The 16,893-nt window shown below is 37.1% G+C and overlaps 2 protein-coding genes across 2 annotated transcripts; one reads left to right on the plus strand and one right to left on the minus strand.

The window, feature by feature from the left end:
* The first annotated feature begins 1,486 nt into the window (after positions 1 to 1,486).
* On the plus strand, positions 1,487 to 7,351 carry pdk2b (pyruvate dehydrogenase kinase 2b). Its single transcript, XM_081375977.1, has 11 exons — positions 1,487 to 1,730; positions 2,283 to 2,424; positions 4,070 to 4,141; positions 4,239 to 4,423; positions 4,597 to 4,686; positions 4,773 to 4,850; positions 4,958 to 5,034; positions 5,128 to 5,226; positions 5,665 to 5,775; positions 5,857 to 5,970; positions 6,512 to 7,351. Exons 1-11 carry the CDS (start codon positions 1,613 to 1,615, stop codon positions 6,653 to 6,655), a joined length of 1,230 nt encoding a protein of 409 aa, XP_081232103.1. The 5' UTR covers positions 1,487 to 1,612; the 3' UTR covers positions 6,656 to 7,351.
* A 3,431-nt stretch (positions 7,352 to 10,782) lies between these two features.
* Positions 10,783 to 16,679, minus strand: LOC308697256 (uncharacterized protein). The gene is made up of 6 exons (XM_081376426.1): positions 16,458 to 16,679; positions 14,783 to 14,911; positions 13,631 to 13,801; positions 13,362 to 13,543; positions 13,034 to 13,149; positions 10,783 to 12,295 (listed from the first exon to the last, which is right to left on the minus strand). The coding sequence occupies exons 1-6, from the start codon at positions 16,540 to 16,542 to the stop codon at positions 12,136 to 12,138; spliced, it is 843 nt and encodes a 280-aa protein (XP_081232552.1). The 5' UTR covers positions 16,543 to 16,679; the 3' UTR covers positions 10,783 to 12,135.
* Between the last annotated feature and the right edge of the window lie 214 nt (positions 16,680 to 16,893).

Raw genomic sequence — 16,893 nt, forward strand, 5'->3', positions numbered from 1 at the left:
TGACCTAGGTTCGCTAGCTAGTTCTGTGCCTGCCTGTGTGCGCGCTGACCCTGGTCGACGAGAACCCGCATTAGACATGTGACGCAGAACGTAACCCCGCCCCCCGGGCGAGATGCCCCAAAATTTATGAGTCCCGGGCTTCTATACTCTTTGCTAGCAACAAGCTATAGCTGGATGGCTGTCATTTGTCCACCTAACTTCCTCCTCCAGGGAGCAGTCGTGAGACGTTTAGACGCTGCTTTTATGCAATCTGTTTTCCAGTATATAGTCTTGTTTACTGCAGTATGTTTCACATCTCTGAAGGCCAATCCAGTTCAGTCTTTACTGCAGTGATTGATATCTCTGAATTGAAGTGTTTTTCCTTTCTTCTGTAAGGAAGTCACACTATCTGCACCTGTTTTATTGCTTTAAATGTTTGTGACGAATTGATTAAATAATCTTCAGATGTTTTATCCTTTATAACAAGCGAATAAAAGCTACATATTTTATGTTTTTATAAATAATGTCTATATACATATGTATATGTATATTTCTTAATAATAATCTTAATAATAATATTTTTAAGTTATTTTTTTTTATAACTCTGACTGTTCCGCTGTTCGTCCGACTGTTTGTACTGTACTGTATTTTATTTTTCTAAACTGTTTTAATTATTCTTATTTCTTTTTATTATTTTAATTTCTTCTATGTAAAGCACTTTGAATTGCCATTGTGTATGAAATGTGCTATATAAATAAACTTGCCTTGCCTTGATTGTGTTTGGCTGAAAGAAGAAAGTCATAAACACCTAGAATGGCTTGAGTGTCAGTAAATTATGGGATAATTTTCATTTTTGGGTGAACTAACCCTTTAAGTCACACTTAAACGTAAATGAATGTGTTAAAATAATATAACAAATTTATCAGAACAAGTAACATTTGTTTTAAAGAAAGATAGCAAACCATACATTTTAACGCAATGTGTGTGTGTACTAAAACAAGATCAATACTCTCATTTACTTTTGTCATTCATTTGATTCCTTTTCATTTACGTGCATATGATTCACCTCATCATGGGACATCAAATCCGTACTGACTTACTCTGACCTGCCACTCTTACCAGTTACTCAGGTCATTATTGCATATTGCACATTGCATTTTTTTTTTTTTTTCCAGGCTGCGTTGCTGCTGCTCTCAATGATAAATTCCTGTACTCGGGTCCAACTGGGTGATGGGTGAAGCCTGACCTCGTAATGTCCAGCTGACTGTATCATCTTTTATGGGTCGTCTAGTTGTGATGCTGTCGTGTCGTGTGATTTTCCATGTAGCAGCACAAACATCACGCAGATGCAAGCTAAGGTGCAAGGCAAAACACGTTGTTGATCGCGATCTTGAGAGTTGACGAGCACCCCGTTTCCTCTGTCTGATTGGTCACTATCGACGTTGACGTAATAATGTAGGCGTGTCACTGTGCAAGAACGCAAACTTTAAAGAGTTGTGAACACAAGGGCTCAAGACAGACCCAGACTGAATAAAAGATAATCACGCGAGGATATAACTTTTCCAGATACGTCTTTGTTTTGTACATTGACAATTTGTTTTTGTTTTTAGTTCAGATATTAAGGTTTTCCAAGATGAAGTTTGTAAGGTTTATAATGAGGAATGCTGCTATGCTAAATGTACCAAAACATATCGATTACTACGCGAAATTTTCTCCATCGCCGTTGTCAATGAAGCAGTTTCTGGATTTCGGTGAGTTTAAATTTTATTTGTGCAAAATACGATGAATAGTGATGACATTTGCCATGTGCACGTGCTTTGCAATGATAGATGATCAATTATTTTTATTTTTAGATCATTTGAATGATATCTTTATGTAAAAATTATATATATATAATTATATATAACGTTACGCAAAAAAAAAAAAAAAAACTCTTGTAGAATGTGCCCGCGAACGCGTTCAACTGATGGGGTAACCATAGTAACATTTCGCTGCTCTAGCACTCCGTAAGGTTAACGGACTGACATTATTTGTAACTTTATTATAGGTTTGAACAAAAATGCTAAAATGTATTGTTAAAAATATTGTAAATATTTTAGCTTGTGCTATAGGGACGCCAAAATAGCCTATAATGTGTGCACGAAACGAACCTCAAAATAAATCACTGACAGATAAAAAAAACAAAACTAACTTGTAAGTCATTCAGTAGGCTAATTGCTGTTCAAGACATAGCCTAAGGTTACGTTTGTTCTTGCTGATATTCCAGTTATAGTTTATCGCTGATGTTTTTGTCACGTTTGCAGGATCCACAAATGCGTGCGAGAAAACATCTTTCGCTTTCATCAGACAAGAGCTTCCCGTGAGACTAAGTAACAGTTTGAAGGAGATCAACCTTTTACCTGACCAACTGATAATGACACAGTCCGTTCAGCTTGTTCGCAGCTGGTAAGTTCATGTTTTGGAGTATCAGACATAAAAAAAGGAATTAACTCTTCAAGTGTCTTATAGTTTGAGTAAACAGACAGAAAAGAAAAAGATGAATCATGTGAAAGTATTATCTATCACATTGCTGAACATATTAACCCATTAAAATGGTGTATTTTTCACGCGTGCATTATGTAACTTGTCCCACGGCTCCTAAGTGAACGATGAACTTTGCCCTAGTTCCCCAGCCTGAAGTTTTCGAAGAATCTTCTAAGCCTCAATACGTTACACCACTCTGAAGTACAGAGCTTCATCCTATACTAATACAGACACTAGTGTCACTTGTTTACTAGAAGGCTGTCTGAGGGTACGATTATGCAACGGATATGGCAGTTAACTTCAGAAAGTGAAATTTGAGAAGGTGCAACGTATAGCTGTGACGCGCAGACTTGTTTTCGAGAACAGTATGTTCTACTGTACATGTGTTACCGCACCGCGAGGAGGAGGGAGTGAGTGCTAACATTTTATAAACAAAGCCATTAAAGTCATTTAATCTTTTACAGTTAATATTAATATCAAATATATTCAAAAAGAATATCTAAAATAAAAAAGAATATCTCTATGTGAGAGCCAGTGTTATTTTAGTACTATTTGTATACTACCATAATAGTATTCATTGATATTTTATTAATAATAATATTTGTTTTTTTATTAGCATTTATTTATTTTATTTCAGTTTTAGTCATTACTTGCTAATCTAATGTTTATATTTTATTTTATTTTAGCTTTATTTCAATACCGATTTTTTTTTTTATGATTTTAGTTAACAATAATAACACTGGTTTTAGTTAACAAAACTCTGGTGAGTGCTTAGAAATGCAAAACTTGACAAACATTGTGTAGGTTGAGGGTCTTATTGGAGACAAACTCTCAAACTCTTGACTCTCACATAAGGAATTTACCTTGGTATTGAAGCTTTCAGCACACACATATAATAAGACTCATAATAACATTTAAGAATAACATCTATAAAAAAAGTATCAAGATAGGAAAATAAGGACTAAACACAAACAGCAAAAGAATTGAAGAGCTCAAAGAGTGGACATCCAACCCGGCTCACATCCAAGTGAAGAAGCCACGCTCATGTCCAAATACGTTGTGATTTATTTTTTCCTGCAGCCAATTCTTAAGATTTTATTGGTTAATCACAGTACTGATTCCCTACACCAAACACTGATCCCTAAACCTGCCCGTCACTATAAACTTAATGACATTAGGTGCAGGGCAGGATTTCTGATGAAGTGGTTTGGAGGGGGAAAATCATGCTTCCTCATTAACTTTGAAACAGGAAGAGGCATCGAGAAGACTAAACCCTTACACATTTACTCCTTATATGACAGACCGCATTGAAACCCACTCAAAACCTACCCTTACGCCTAAAAAAAACGTTTTAATCTGGGACTTGCATACTGAAACAAACCTAAAACCAACCCTTACGCCTGAAAACCCATTCAGTCGGAATCCTACATTCAACAAATCAGGTTTGGTCCCACTTGGATGTGGGCGGGTTGGATGCCCAGCACGCCCTACTTGATTGGTGGCACCATCTTGACAGTGTACAAGTTAACCTTTCATCCTGTTTGTTTTCTCTCTCTTACCTTCTCAGGTTTGTTCAAAGCCTGATTGACATCCTAGAATTCCAAGACAAGAGTCCCAATGACCCTAGAGTTCTTGAAGAGTAGGTTCTACATACACATCCAACATGAATATTAAAGCAGTAGTATTAAAACAAAACAGCAGGATTCATGGTGTTGTTTTGTTCTTTGTCCCTAAAGTTTTGTGGAAGCTCTGGTGACCATTAGGAACAGGCACAATGATGTGGTACCCACCATGGCCCAGGGTGTCATTGAGTATAGGGATGCGTTTGGGGCAGACCCTGTGACATGTCAGAACATTCAGTACTTTCTGGACCGCTTTTACATGAACCGCATCTCCATTCGCATGCTTATCAACCAGCACAGTAAGTAAATCTTGTCCTAATACCTGGACTTTCTGTCAGCACTGGTCATTAGATCTTGAATAATCCGGCCTGTTCCTGTTTGAGTCAATGATTCACTGGATATGCGAGAATGATTACCTCATGTAGTGCACCTCTAACCCTCTGTTCCCGTGTGTTTCCTGCTCTATCTCCAGCTCTGATCTTTGATGGCACCACAAATCCAGGGCATCCCAGCAGCATCGGGTGCATTGACTCCTGCTGTGACGTCACAGATGTAATCAGAGGTGAGTGTTTTAGTGCATACTGTAATACAAATGTTACCCTAGCGACAGGTGCAAATGCAACATTAATGTCCTGTGTTCTGCTTCAGATGCATACGAGTGTGCCAAAATGCTCTGTGAGCAGAATTACCTCGGATCCCCTGAGCTGGAGCTTGCAGAGATAAACGGTGAGGAACAGACATTCTCCAGACTATGCATTAAATCACATTCCATCTAGTAACCTAATGTTCGCAAACTTCAATTTTTATCTTAAAATATTTGTTCTCTGTTGCAGCAAAAGACAAGTCGCAACCAATCGAGATATCCTACGTTCCTTCTCATCTTTACCACATGGTTTTTGAGCTCTTCAAGGTAGACATGGTGCTTTATTTCAGATTCACATGGATTGAAGAAATAATTATAGATTGTAAATATGTCATTTTTTTTATGTCTCCCCCTCTCTAGAATGCAATGAGGGCTACTGTTGAGAATCATGAAACAAGCAGCACATTGCCACCAATCAAAGTCAAGGTTGCTCTAGGCAGGCAGGACCTGTCAATCAAGGTGCGTAAATGAAAGTTCAAGTCTTAAGAGAAATTTGGCAGAGAGAATCATTTTTATCTAGACCTAGACCTTGTGTGAGGTCACGCCGCCACGGCCTTGTTCGAATCATTCTTCTCAACCTGCCCTAGATCCAGAGATAACTGATAATAACGTTATATAAACTCTCCTAAAGATTAATTTTCTTACCACCCTTGATCAACTTTTAAATGAACCAGGTCAGCTTTGACTAGTATTAACGATACCGTCAACCTTTGCCCTGCTTGATGGCTAAAGAGCGCAACAAAGCAGACATTGAAATGCATATCCATGCTACTTATACAACAGTCAATCCCTTAGTCTCAGTCTTAATGACGCAACCCACACATATTTGTCATCTGATGTAACGCAGCTAAAAAAACACATTATTGTTCTCTAAACATTCACTTTTTCATGTTCCAGATCAGTGACAGGGGCGGTGGCGTTCCTTTCAGGAAGATTGATAGACTTTTTAGCTACATGTATTCGACGGCGCCCAGACCTACTCTTGGTGACCATCAACGGACCCCAATGGTAGGAGCATAGGACGCTCTTTAACACTTCATAATAACAGTCATGAACAAATGTTTCAAACCTGCCCTGTTATTCCCTCAGGCCGGCTTTGGTCATGGCCTTCCCATCTCCCGCCTGTACGCACGCTACTTCCAAGGTGATCTCCAGCTTTATCCAATGGAGGGCTATGGTACGGATGCTGTTATTCAGCTGAAGGTAAGATCATAACATAAAGGGTTAGTTTGCATAAATGTAGAAATGATGTTCATTCACTCATCCTCATTCTGTTCCAAACCAACATACTTCTTAAAATGTGTTTTCAGAAAACAAAATCTTTTTCACTTAGAAAAAAATAATTATTTAAAGAACTGTTCACTGAAAGGTTCTTTGGGGAACCAAAAATGCTATGACTTTGTTTGCCCTGTGAAGACACACAAAAGTAGTCAATGTATGTTTTGTTTGCCATGAAAACGAACCGAGTCAACATTATGCTGAACTTCTCCTTTTTGTGTTCTAAAAAAAGAAAGAAAGTCATACAGGTTTGGTACAATGAGTAAACAATGACACAATCTGAAGGAGACAATTTAATTTTAGGTTAAATTTTAAATGATCAACGAGATGATCAATCATACTGAGAGTTTTGCTGACACTGACCTTATTTGTTGAGCTTGTACCTGTGCAAAACATCCTGTTAACTTTGGACATTACATTACACTCTTCAAATCATTAATCCACAGTGACGGTCTTCTGCCCACAGGCCCTGTCCACAGATTCAGTAGAGAAGCTTCCGGTGTTTAATAAGACTGCCTTGCGGCATTACAAATTCAACCAGGAAGCTGATGACTGGTGCGTCCCGAGCAAGGAGCCACTGAACTTGGCTGCGTACAAGTCTGCAAAGTGAACCACAAGAGTTGGTTGCCTTAAAGATGCCAAAGGTCTTCAAGAAAGGCCACCGTTGTGAATGCTCGCATTCCCTACCGAACTAGGGACCAATGACGGCATTTCCCAATATTCTTCGAGTATTGTTGTCTGGGAACACTTAAACTGCATGTGGCCAGAATTTAAGATGCCAAACAGTAGATTCCTTAGTATAAAAGTAAGTTATTACTGTGGTGCTGCTGAAGTGGGTGTTTTTCAGCAAAAGCTATCAGGCACGAAGAGTGCAAAGACCTGGAGGAGCGAGAGGTGATTAGATGCATGTGAACCTGATTGAAGCAGAAGTCTGAAGAGAAGTTTATGTATTGCAAAGGAGTAAAATACTGAAAGTAAAAGAAATGGATAGGTGAGATATGAGACATTTCAGATGTCGGAGAAAATGGATGAATTGTCATAAGTGTCAATTCAAAAAAGGGAGGCTGTGGCCAAAGGTGTTTTTTTTTCTTCTTCTTTAAAGAGGCTGGAAGTTTTGAAATCATACTTGATGTGTGATTAACACTTAGTATTTAAGAAAAGCATGTATGTTGGTATATATTAATAACACTGTGCTGTTTTGTTTCATTGTTTTATGAATGACCACAATATTTATCTTTGTTAAAAGGACCCTTGTTGTTTGAGATTTTTATATAAATTAAATAAATCTGATCATTTTTTTCATCAAGATGCATAAGCTGTTGTTATTGCAAGGAATTTGTAAGCATTTCAGTGAAAAAACTAACACATATGTGATTGTGTAATCGAGAACATGATGTATGGGAAAATGTGCACACACACACACACAGTTTACGAAAACAAGCCAATCTGCATCACTGTTTCCCAACCCTGTTCTTTAAAACACACCAACGCCCACACATTTTCGAACCACGCCTGATTCAACTCATCAGCTGGATAGTTGAGACTTTAAGACCTGAAATGGATGGGTCAGAAAAGAGAGACATGACAATCCAAAATGTTGCCCTACTGACTAAAGTGGAGACGTGCAGGACTTTCGGTTTTAAGCTATCGAAAAACAGTCTGTTATGTTGCTTAATGTCGCATGTAGTTTATCATATTATTTTAATAATTATTTTAATCATAAACACATTCATTTGTATCTTAGATAGCTTAAACATTTACTACACATTGTTATTTCATATATAAAAAAAGAAAAGAAAAAATATTTTAGCTTCAATTTCATCCAGATTTTTTTGTATTACTTTTCCATTTCTTAATTATTATACATTTATTTTTATTCTTTTTAACTTTTATTTGTTAACTCTTTCAGTTTTCATGTATTTTTTTATATTACTAGGTGTTTGTTTATTGTAATATTTATTTATAACCACCTGCTTTTATTTCCATATTTATTTACTATAGCTTACATTTATTTATTTTTATATTTTCTTGTGCAAAGAGGGAGGTTTGGTCCTCCAAACATTCAAAGCACTGCTAGCCCTGTTTGTCCTGGTGGGAAAAAAGGCTTATGAGCATAATAGAATTACGGTGACCGGGAGGGGACATGTTCGGTTCACTTATTTTTGTCGTGGCCACAACATATAAACTCGTGGGAACGTGATATTAAGTCGTGGGAACGTCATAATATCTCGTGGGAACGTCATATTAAGTCGTGGCCACAAGATCATTTTGTTGAGGTAACGACATCATTATGTCGTGGCCACGCGATGCAAAGTCGTGGCCTCAAGATCATATGTTGAGGGAACGATATATTTTTCTCGTGGCCACGAGATCATTTTGTTGAGGTAACGACATCATTATGTCGTGGCCACGCGTTGAGGGAGCCACAGCGGCCAATACTGTAACCGTACCATAGACTGGGCTACAGCAGAGATGGAGATGACAGAAGAAATAACATTTTACTTTAAATTAGGAATGTCATATAAAGATATAGTGCGGTCTTTGGCATTAAGACATGGGTACGTTATAAAGATAAGCGCATTCTTAGACTTTTTTTGTCGCACGCATATTTAGGGACCGTCTCAAAATTACATGCGACATTGGCATAAACGTTTCTAACTTCAATAGCATTTGAAGACAATGACTTACAGTCATAAAACCAATTGTACATTGTTCACCCAGGTCTCATGTATGATGCACACCTTTTAGATTTTTGATATTTATGACAATAAACTGCTGAATCATATGCAAATATTGTAGGCCTATTTCACATCTCTACTGTATGGGATCATACACAAAATATGACAATATTTAAAGCTCAATATCATTTGAAGACAATGACTCATAAAACCAACTGTATATTGTTCATATAGGTCTCATGTATGATGCACACCTTTAATATTTTTGATATTTATGACATAAACTGCTAAATCATATGCAAATATTGCTATGTATTTCACTACTGTATGGGATCATATACAGAATATGACAATATTTAAAGCTCAATAGCATTTGAAGACAGTGACTTACAGTCATAAAACCAACTGTACATTGTTCATATAGGTCTCATGTATGATGCACACCTTTAATATTTTTGATATGTATGACAGTAAACTGCTAAATCATATGCAAATAATGCTATGTATTTCACTACTGTGTGGGATCATATACAGAATATGACCACATTTAAAGCTCAATAGCATTTGAAGACAATGACTTACAGTCATAAAACCAACTGTAGCCTACATTGTTCATCTAGGTGTCAGGTATGTGGCAGTAGTGAAATAGGCCTACAATATTTGCATATGATTTAGCAGTTTATTGTCATAAATATCAAAAATCTAAAAGGTGTGCATCATACATGAGACCTGGGTGAACAGTGTACAGTTGGTTTTATGACTGTAAGTCATTGTCTTCAAATGCTATTGAAGTTAGAAATGTTTATGCCAATGTCGCATGTAATTTTGAGACGGTCCCTAAATATGCGTGCGACAAAGTCTAAGAATGCGCTTATCTTTATAACGTACCCATGTCTTAATGCCAAAGACCGCACTATATCTTTATATGACATTCCTAATTTAAAGTAAAATGTTATTTCTTCTGTCATCTCCATCTCTGCTGTAGCCCAGTCTATGGTACGGTTACAGTATTGGCCGCTGTGGCTCCCTCAACGCGTGGCCACGACATAATGATGTCGTTACCTCAACAAAATGATCTCGTGGCCACGAGAAAAATATATCGTTCCCTCAACATATGATCTCGAGGCCACGACTTTGCATCGCGTGGCCACGACATAATGATGTCGTTACCTCAACAAAATGATCTCGTGGCCACGACTTAATATGACGTTCCCACGAGATATTATGACGTTCCCACGAGATATTATGACGTTCCCACGACTTAATATCACGTTCCCACGAGTTTATATGTTGTGGCCACAACAAAAATAAGTGAACCGAACATGTCCCCTCCCGGTCACCGTATTGATTCATTTTATATGAAAGTTTAAAAATTCATACAGGGTATCATGGTGTTAAAGTGACCTACTTTTTACTCAGCCTCAAGTTGTTCCAAACCTGTATTAGTTTCTTTCTTCTGTTGAACACAAAAGAAGATCATTTGAAGAATGCTGGTAACCAAACAGTTGATGGGCCCCATTGACTTCCATAATATGAAAAAAAAAAAAAAAAAAAAACTATGGAAGTCAATGGGGCCCATCAACTGTTTGGTTACCCATAGTCTTAAAAAAATCTTATTTTGTGTTCAGCAGAAGAAAGAAACTCATTCAAGTTTAGAATAATTTGAGGGTGAGCAAATGATGACATAATTTTCATTTTTGGGTGAACTGTCCCTTTAACAAAGGTGTGTTTCTGAGAACAGGGCTGGAAACACAATGCATGTAGCCCACGTACTGCTCTCTATCAGTCTGACCCGACCTGTTTATGGACTATGATTAAGATTATGCTGATATAGGTAAAATATAGTAGCCTATGTTGACTAGGCCGGTGGCCTCACTGTGGGATAGTAACCGTGGCAATCGGTTACGCCTCTGTCATAAAAAGCATTCATTTGGGACGTGAAAGGACACGACCCAAAACGCATCCATGCATGCACACCTTACGCAAACGCTTACATCCAGCATGCAAAACTAGACAGGGCAACTGAGCACTTGTTTTGTACGCAAAAAAGGAGACAAAGACGATTGAAAGATTATTTGTGCTGCTTTCCAAAGACTTTGACTTTTAAGTTGGGTTTAGTTGATCACATTCTAGTCTGGTTTAAATTATCTAAATGAACCTTGTTTGAATGGGTTCTCTAAATCTTGAGTGATGCCCATAGTTTGGAAAAAAGCAACAAAGGCATGGCTTTTAAGGCTATTGCGATTATTTTTAACATTAGGATGAAAGAGATCAGTTCATAACGTTTATGTTGCAAAATCCACAAATCAAAAATGAAGAGTAAAAGAAAACTAAACCATGATGGCAGTTAAACAAACTCAGGGACGGGTTAGAAGATTAGTTTTGAGTTGACAAATCCAAACCAATCCAATCAGGATTTGTTGGTATGACGCTGATTATCAACTTTCTGTCAACTCAGGCTTTGATCCTGAGTTCAGGAATAACTATGGAGCATGTGCACAAGAAAGTGTGACATCAGTAGCGAACAGTATCACATGCTGTGAAACTATTCACTTCTCTTTTCTGCAGAATATTGAAAAATATTCAGAATTTAAATGCATTTACATGTCAAGAAAAGAGTTGTCTATGAAAGAGGGCAACTAAAAGAAAACATCTTGCTATTTCAGTGCAAGTAAATGTTGTGAAGTTAGTTTATATAGTTGATAATGTATGTAAGGGATGAATAATCCATGGTTAGCCATGCATTCAATGATTTTAATGCATGACATTGGAGGCAAAGAACCGCTCAATGCAAAGCAAGGAGTTTAAAAGCAGAGCCAATTTCATAGTGCCTAAAATCCAGGGTTGGCGCAAACTAAACTGAAACATAACCTGGCTATCCGTCTAAACCGGCCTCATGGTATAGGCCCCAGCTATTGATTGACCCATTATGTTCAAAACTTTTGACTCAATGCTGCGCCCTACTGAGTGTAAGTGGAACTGCCGGACAAAACCAAAGTTATAATAAAAAAACAAACAAAACAGGTATTTACATAAAAGCTGTTATATATAGTCATAATAGTTACCCCATAACTGCAAACACAGCATAAGTCATTCAAAAACGTTTAGTTGTTTATGAAAAGACAATACATTTTACATTGAAAACGGATAAATCAATTGATCTTTCTATAATTTTTCTATAAAATTCAAGCACTTTACAAAAATCATCCCTAGGTAAAAAGCATAGCTAAAGTTAGATAAAAATAAATGCACATATGATGTTAGATTAAAATAAACAGTCAATTGCTTTTTTTTGACTCATTACTGCAGTTAGTCTTTCTTTTAAAAAAAAAACATTTAAAACCCTGAGACTAGGCATGCTAAACACAATGGAAATTGCATTACAGATTGTATTGCTAATGGTCTGTTTCGATCAAGTAGACTCAGTCGTCTTCTCACAGATCCAGGGCAAGGACATGTAGCACGGCGCATCATACCAGCTCTTTACAGCCACACGGCTTAAAACATCTGTTTTGATCATGTAGCCACAGTCTTCATTGATATGGTTGTTGGGTTCGCCATCTTCCCAGAAACTACAGAGGAAAAACAATGGGTTAGTCCCAGTCAGACATCATGGTTTCCTTACGGTCTGTTGGCTTTTAACAAGTGGAGACAGCATAATAAAATAAAAAATTTAAATAAAAAATGACAAAGTGGTTCTAAAATCTGTTTAATAAGGTTTTCTCAACTTTTTAAAAGGGACATTGCATTTGGCTTTTTTTTTTTTCTCTGTACAGTAAGTCCACATGTAACGTTAATGTCTATATTCTGTAGCACCCAAAACAGTTTATATCCATTTTATATCCCTAAATTTCTATAATTAATCAGGCTGCAATAAGAATTTTTATAAGTGAATGTCTAGATAACTGCTTTGCATAAATAAAATAAAATAATATGAGCACAAAATAAAATAAAAGTCCTGGTTCCTGTAATTTTCCCTTTAATAATTACAGAATATATTTAAAAGGAAAAATATCAATTCCTGATTCCCAAGCAGTCACTAACATTAATAAAAGTCAGATTATCATTAAACATTGAGGATTTATGAATAAAAAAAATGAGTGAATGCAAGATCTCTTTATCTTCAGCTTTTTACAAAGAGGAAGAAGAAACAGGAAGAATGAGATGATTCAGTGTCATAACATGAGACCATGTCTCCAAATGAGAAATGAAAAAATATGATTCAGTAGTTTTAACTCCATGTGAGTTGTGTCATCTAGTACTGAAGCTTGAACTTCTAGTGTGAGAGCTTTAACTTGATAAGTTCTTACCCTCCAACCAGTTTGGTTCCGTCCACCCAGTACCAGTCGTCTTCTACTTTTTCATCACTTATGCCAAACCAGTAGGCGTTCCAGTGTCCACGGGGCAGCAGGTCCCATATGAACGTCTTCAATAAGTCAAATATCATTAAAATCAGTGGGGGAAAAAAACCTTAGTAATCAATTTTAATGCCTCACATGTTTTGGCTAAGATCCCTTCCTCTTTTGCATATTTAGTAGTTTCTGTTCTCTTTTTTCACAGTCAGTGTTACTTGAGGTTACTTGAGGTGTTCTGCAAATATATCTGCATTCTTAAAGCGCAGCTCTCGTCTGTCCTCACCTGTTCCTCAGCCGTATGGATGATGGCCAGGTGTCCTCCGTTCCGCTTGCAGAACTTCTGACTGTCTGACCAACTCCTGCCATACACTGAGATGTAGTAACAGCTGCCGTTAAAGAGCTTCCAGTCTTCAGGGCAGGGACTCTTCGTTGGTGCTGGAGTGGTGCGTGGCGCAGAGGTTGCCTCTAAAAAGACCCAACGTTTTTGGACGTTATGAAATGCAAGAGATTGCTCGTTAATAACACAAATGCATGCACTTGCACCTCACGAACCAAGCTTAGTGATTTTGTCCTTCAACTGCGACCGCTCTCTCTCAAGTTCACTCTTCTCTTTCTTCACAGTCTGCAGTTCTTCAGTCAGAGCCGTTACGTTAGCGCAGCCCGTCTGCATGTGTGTTTCAGAAGCGCTGGAGAGGGAATCCTGATTCGAGGAATGGCCCTTACCTAAGGAAGAGGAAATAAAAGCAGATGTGGGTTCACATAAGGGATTTCGAGAAATAAAGATAGAAAGATGAAGTTTACAATGAAACTGATGTGTTTATGTATAATTTGACTGTTTTACACAAGAAATGGACGTTTTTTATTATGTGCTTGTGTTGATTATATCTGGAAGATAAATAGCGAATGAACTGTTTAATAGTTAGAAATAGTAACAGAATATACCAAAATGAGTCGAATGGAATCGAAAATAGAATTCGATCAAATTAAGAACTTGCGAATTGAAATCAAATTGAATCTGGAAATACACTATGTGGACAAAAGTATTGTGGCACACACCTCTTAATTATTGAATTCAGGTGTTTCAATCAGACCCATTGCCACAGTTGTATAAAATCAAGCACATAGCCATGCAATCTGCATTTACAAACATTTGTGGAAAAAGGGTTCATTGAAGAGCTTAATGAATTCAGGTGGTATTGTGATAGGATGCCACCTTTGCAATAAGTCAGTTTGTATAATTTCATCCCCGGTAGATATTCCACGGCCAACAGTCTGTATTGGAAATTGGAAGCGTTTAGGAACAGCAGTGACTCAGGAATGAAGCGGAAGACCATGTAAAGTCACAGAGCGGGATCACCGAGTGCTGAGGTGTGTAAAAGTCACCAACGCTCCGCTGGTTCCAGAACTAAAGAGTTCCAAACTTCCACTGGCAATAATATCAGCACAAATACTGTGTGGCGGGAGCTTCATGGAATGGGTTTCCTTCCCAGAGGAGTGAAAGCTGTTAAAGCTGCAAGGGGAGGGAACCCATTTCATATTAATGTCTATGTATTTAGAATGCAATGTCATTAAAGTCATTGTTGGTGTGAAGGTCATATGTCCCATTACTTTTGTCCAGTGTAAGTATCAATGATCAGCCCTACTTGTTGATGAACACTATCACACCAAATTGCGCAAGTCATGTATTTGAGAAAGGAGAAGTACCACTGTGAATACTTGTGACCACCAGGATCATGAGTAAGATGAGGCAGAAGGCAGTCAGGCATGCTGTTGCCACTTTGAATGGTTCTTGGCAAAATCGATTTCCACTTTTACCCCCAGCGTCCTTAAATACTGTGGACAAACAAATAAAACAACGATTTACAATATAACAATTGTATAAAAACGGCCAAGTCTAACAATGCACTTTTTTACACAAAGTTAAACAAATGAAGCATGTTTACATTGATTTGACAAGAAATAAAAGCTTTTGAAAACTTTTTTGGATTACATGTCACCCATTTCAGTGAATGATTTACAGTATTTTCCACTGCCACTGAGGTTAACTCAAACCCTGAGAGTATTGATGAGCACTTTATCAAATAACGTTGTAGTGTTTGTCAAGCAGGATTTTTTTTGGCATAAATCATGAACATTTATGGTTGGTGACATTTAACAACTGGACATTTATGGAGCATCTGAGGTTGAATAATGCCCAAAAAGGTAAAAAAAATTCACATTCAGGAAAGAATCATCTGTTGAGAAACACATATTGGTCAATGTGATAGTGGATTGACCCTGGAAAAACAAACATCCTTGTTTGAAGCACATTAGGGTGGCCAAAAATTATGTATCTGATAAAAGTAGTATGCAACAAAACGTATACTTTATAAATAAAAATAAATAAAATGCGGGCCCAGAATAGAGCCCTGAGGTACTCCAATAATAATAAGAGTTGAGAATGAGGAAAACTTACCCAACACTAAAAAGACCTGTCTTTAAGACATGAACTAAGACATCATAAGGAAGTACCCTTGATACCAATCAAATGTTCTAAATGCCAAAGAAGAATATTATGATCAACAGTAATTAAAGGCAGCGCTAAGATCGAGTAACATCAATACAACACTGAACAAATGGCTCAAAAATCACTTTATCATCAAAAAACATTCAAATATTTTTCACAAAGTTCAGCTGAGGGTTCCACATGAAATTGGCAACCTGGATTAGTTATTGAATTAATAATGGAGAATTTAATTAAATCAGAGAAATTTTAAACAGTCTTTAAAAACCTCAAAGGACACAGTTAGGCGATCATGCTTCCATCTCCGCTCTGCTTTATGACAAGTCTGTCTGAGAGTATGAGTATGATCATCCAACCAATAATAAGATTTAGGCTTTGATTGTTTCAGCTTGAAAGGAGCAATTGAATTTAAAATTATAGAGCAAGATGATTAAAAAGAGAATTCTAAATTCCGAGTCTAAATTCTGAAGGGATGCAAGTCATGCATCACTAATACTATTGCTCATACCAAAGGGTTTGTGATTTGAATCTCCTTACCCTAGCCTAAATATAAAACTTTGCCACATAAATGTAAAATCTAGTGTTGAAATGTTTTAATCAATGTTTCAACTGTTCAACCAAATGTCAACCATATATGATTGTAAAGAAAATATATCTAATCAGCAATTTTTCTTTAATGTGACAATTTGTACGTATTATACACCTTAACTCAATCTAAAACCACTGATTTAATTTTTTTTTTAAACTAAAATAATATTTAGAGCTTTTTATTTTTTTTACAAACTTTCTTGAAGAAACACAGGCCTCAATACACACGGTGTAAATGTAAACATCAAGACACAGCACATGCATTTGTCCAAGTTCTGATTCTCATACCTGAATATCGCACCTCTGGACTGCTGTAGTCATTGTCAGGCTCGTCGATCAGACTGTTGTGCATTCCCTCTCTGTTTCCAGACATTGCTCTCGTTTTGCACGCTATCCCTCTGTTCACTGCAGCAGTTGCTCAACTGCAGGGGTGTTTTAAAACAATATTGTGTCCGTGTGCTGTGACGTGTGATTGGTTGTCAGTGTAGTTCTCTGTATCTCATTAGATTCAGATGTTTGTTTCGCCAGATAATGTCATGAGCAATTTCCCCAAAAAATTAGCTGACACAAATATTCTGTGATGTTTTCTGTAAACCAGCAGCTTATGACTCACCCTAACTGTAAACCTTACATTATTTCATAATGATTGAATAGCCACTCACATATTGTTTAATACATAAAGCAGCAGTCCGTAACTTTTTTTGTTCAAAATTTCCTTAATAAG

The sequence above is a fragment of the Scardinius erythrophthalmus genome (genome assembly GCF_964197995.2).
Source record: "Scardinius erythrophthalmus genome assembly, chromosome: 10".
NCBI lineage: Eukaryota > Metazoa > Chordata > Actinopteri > Cypriniformes > Leuciscidae > Scardinius > Scardinius erythrophthalmus.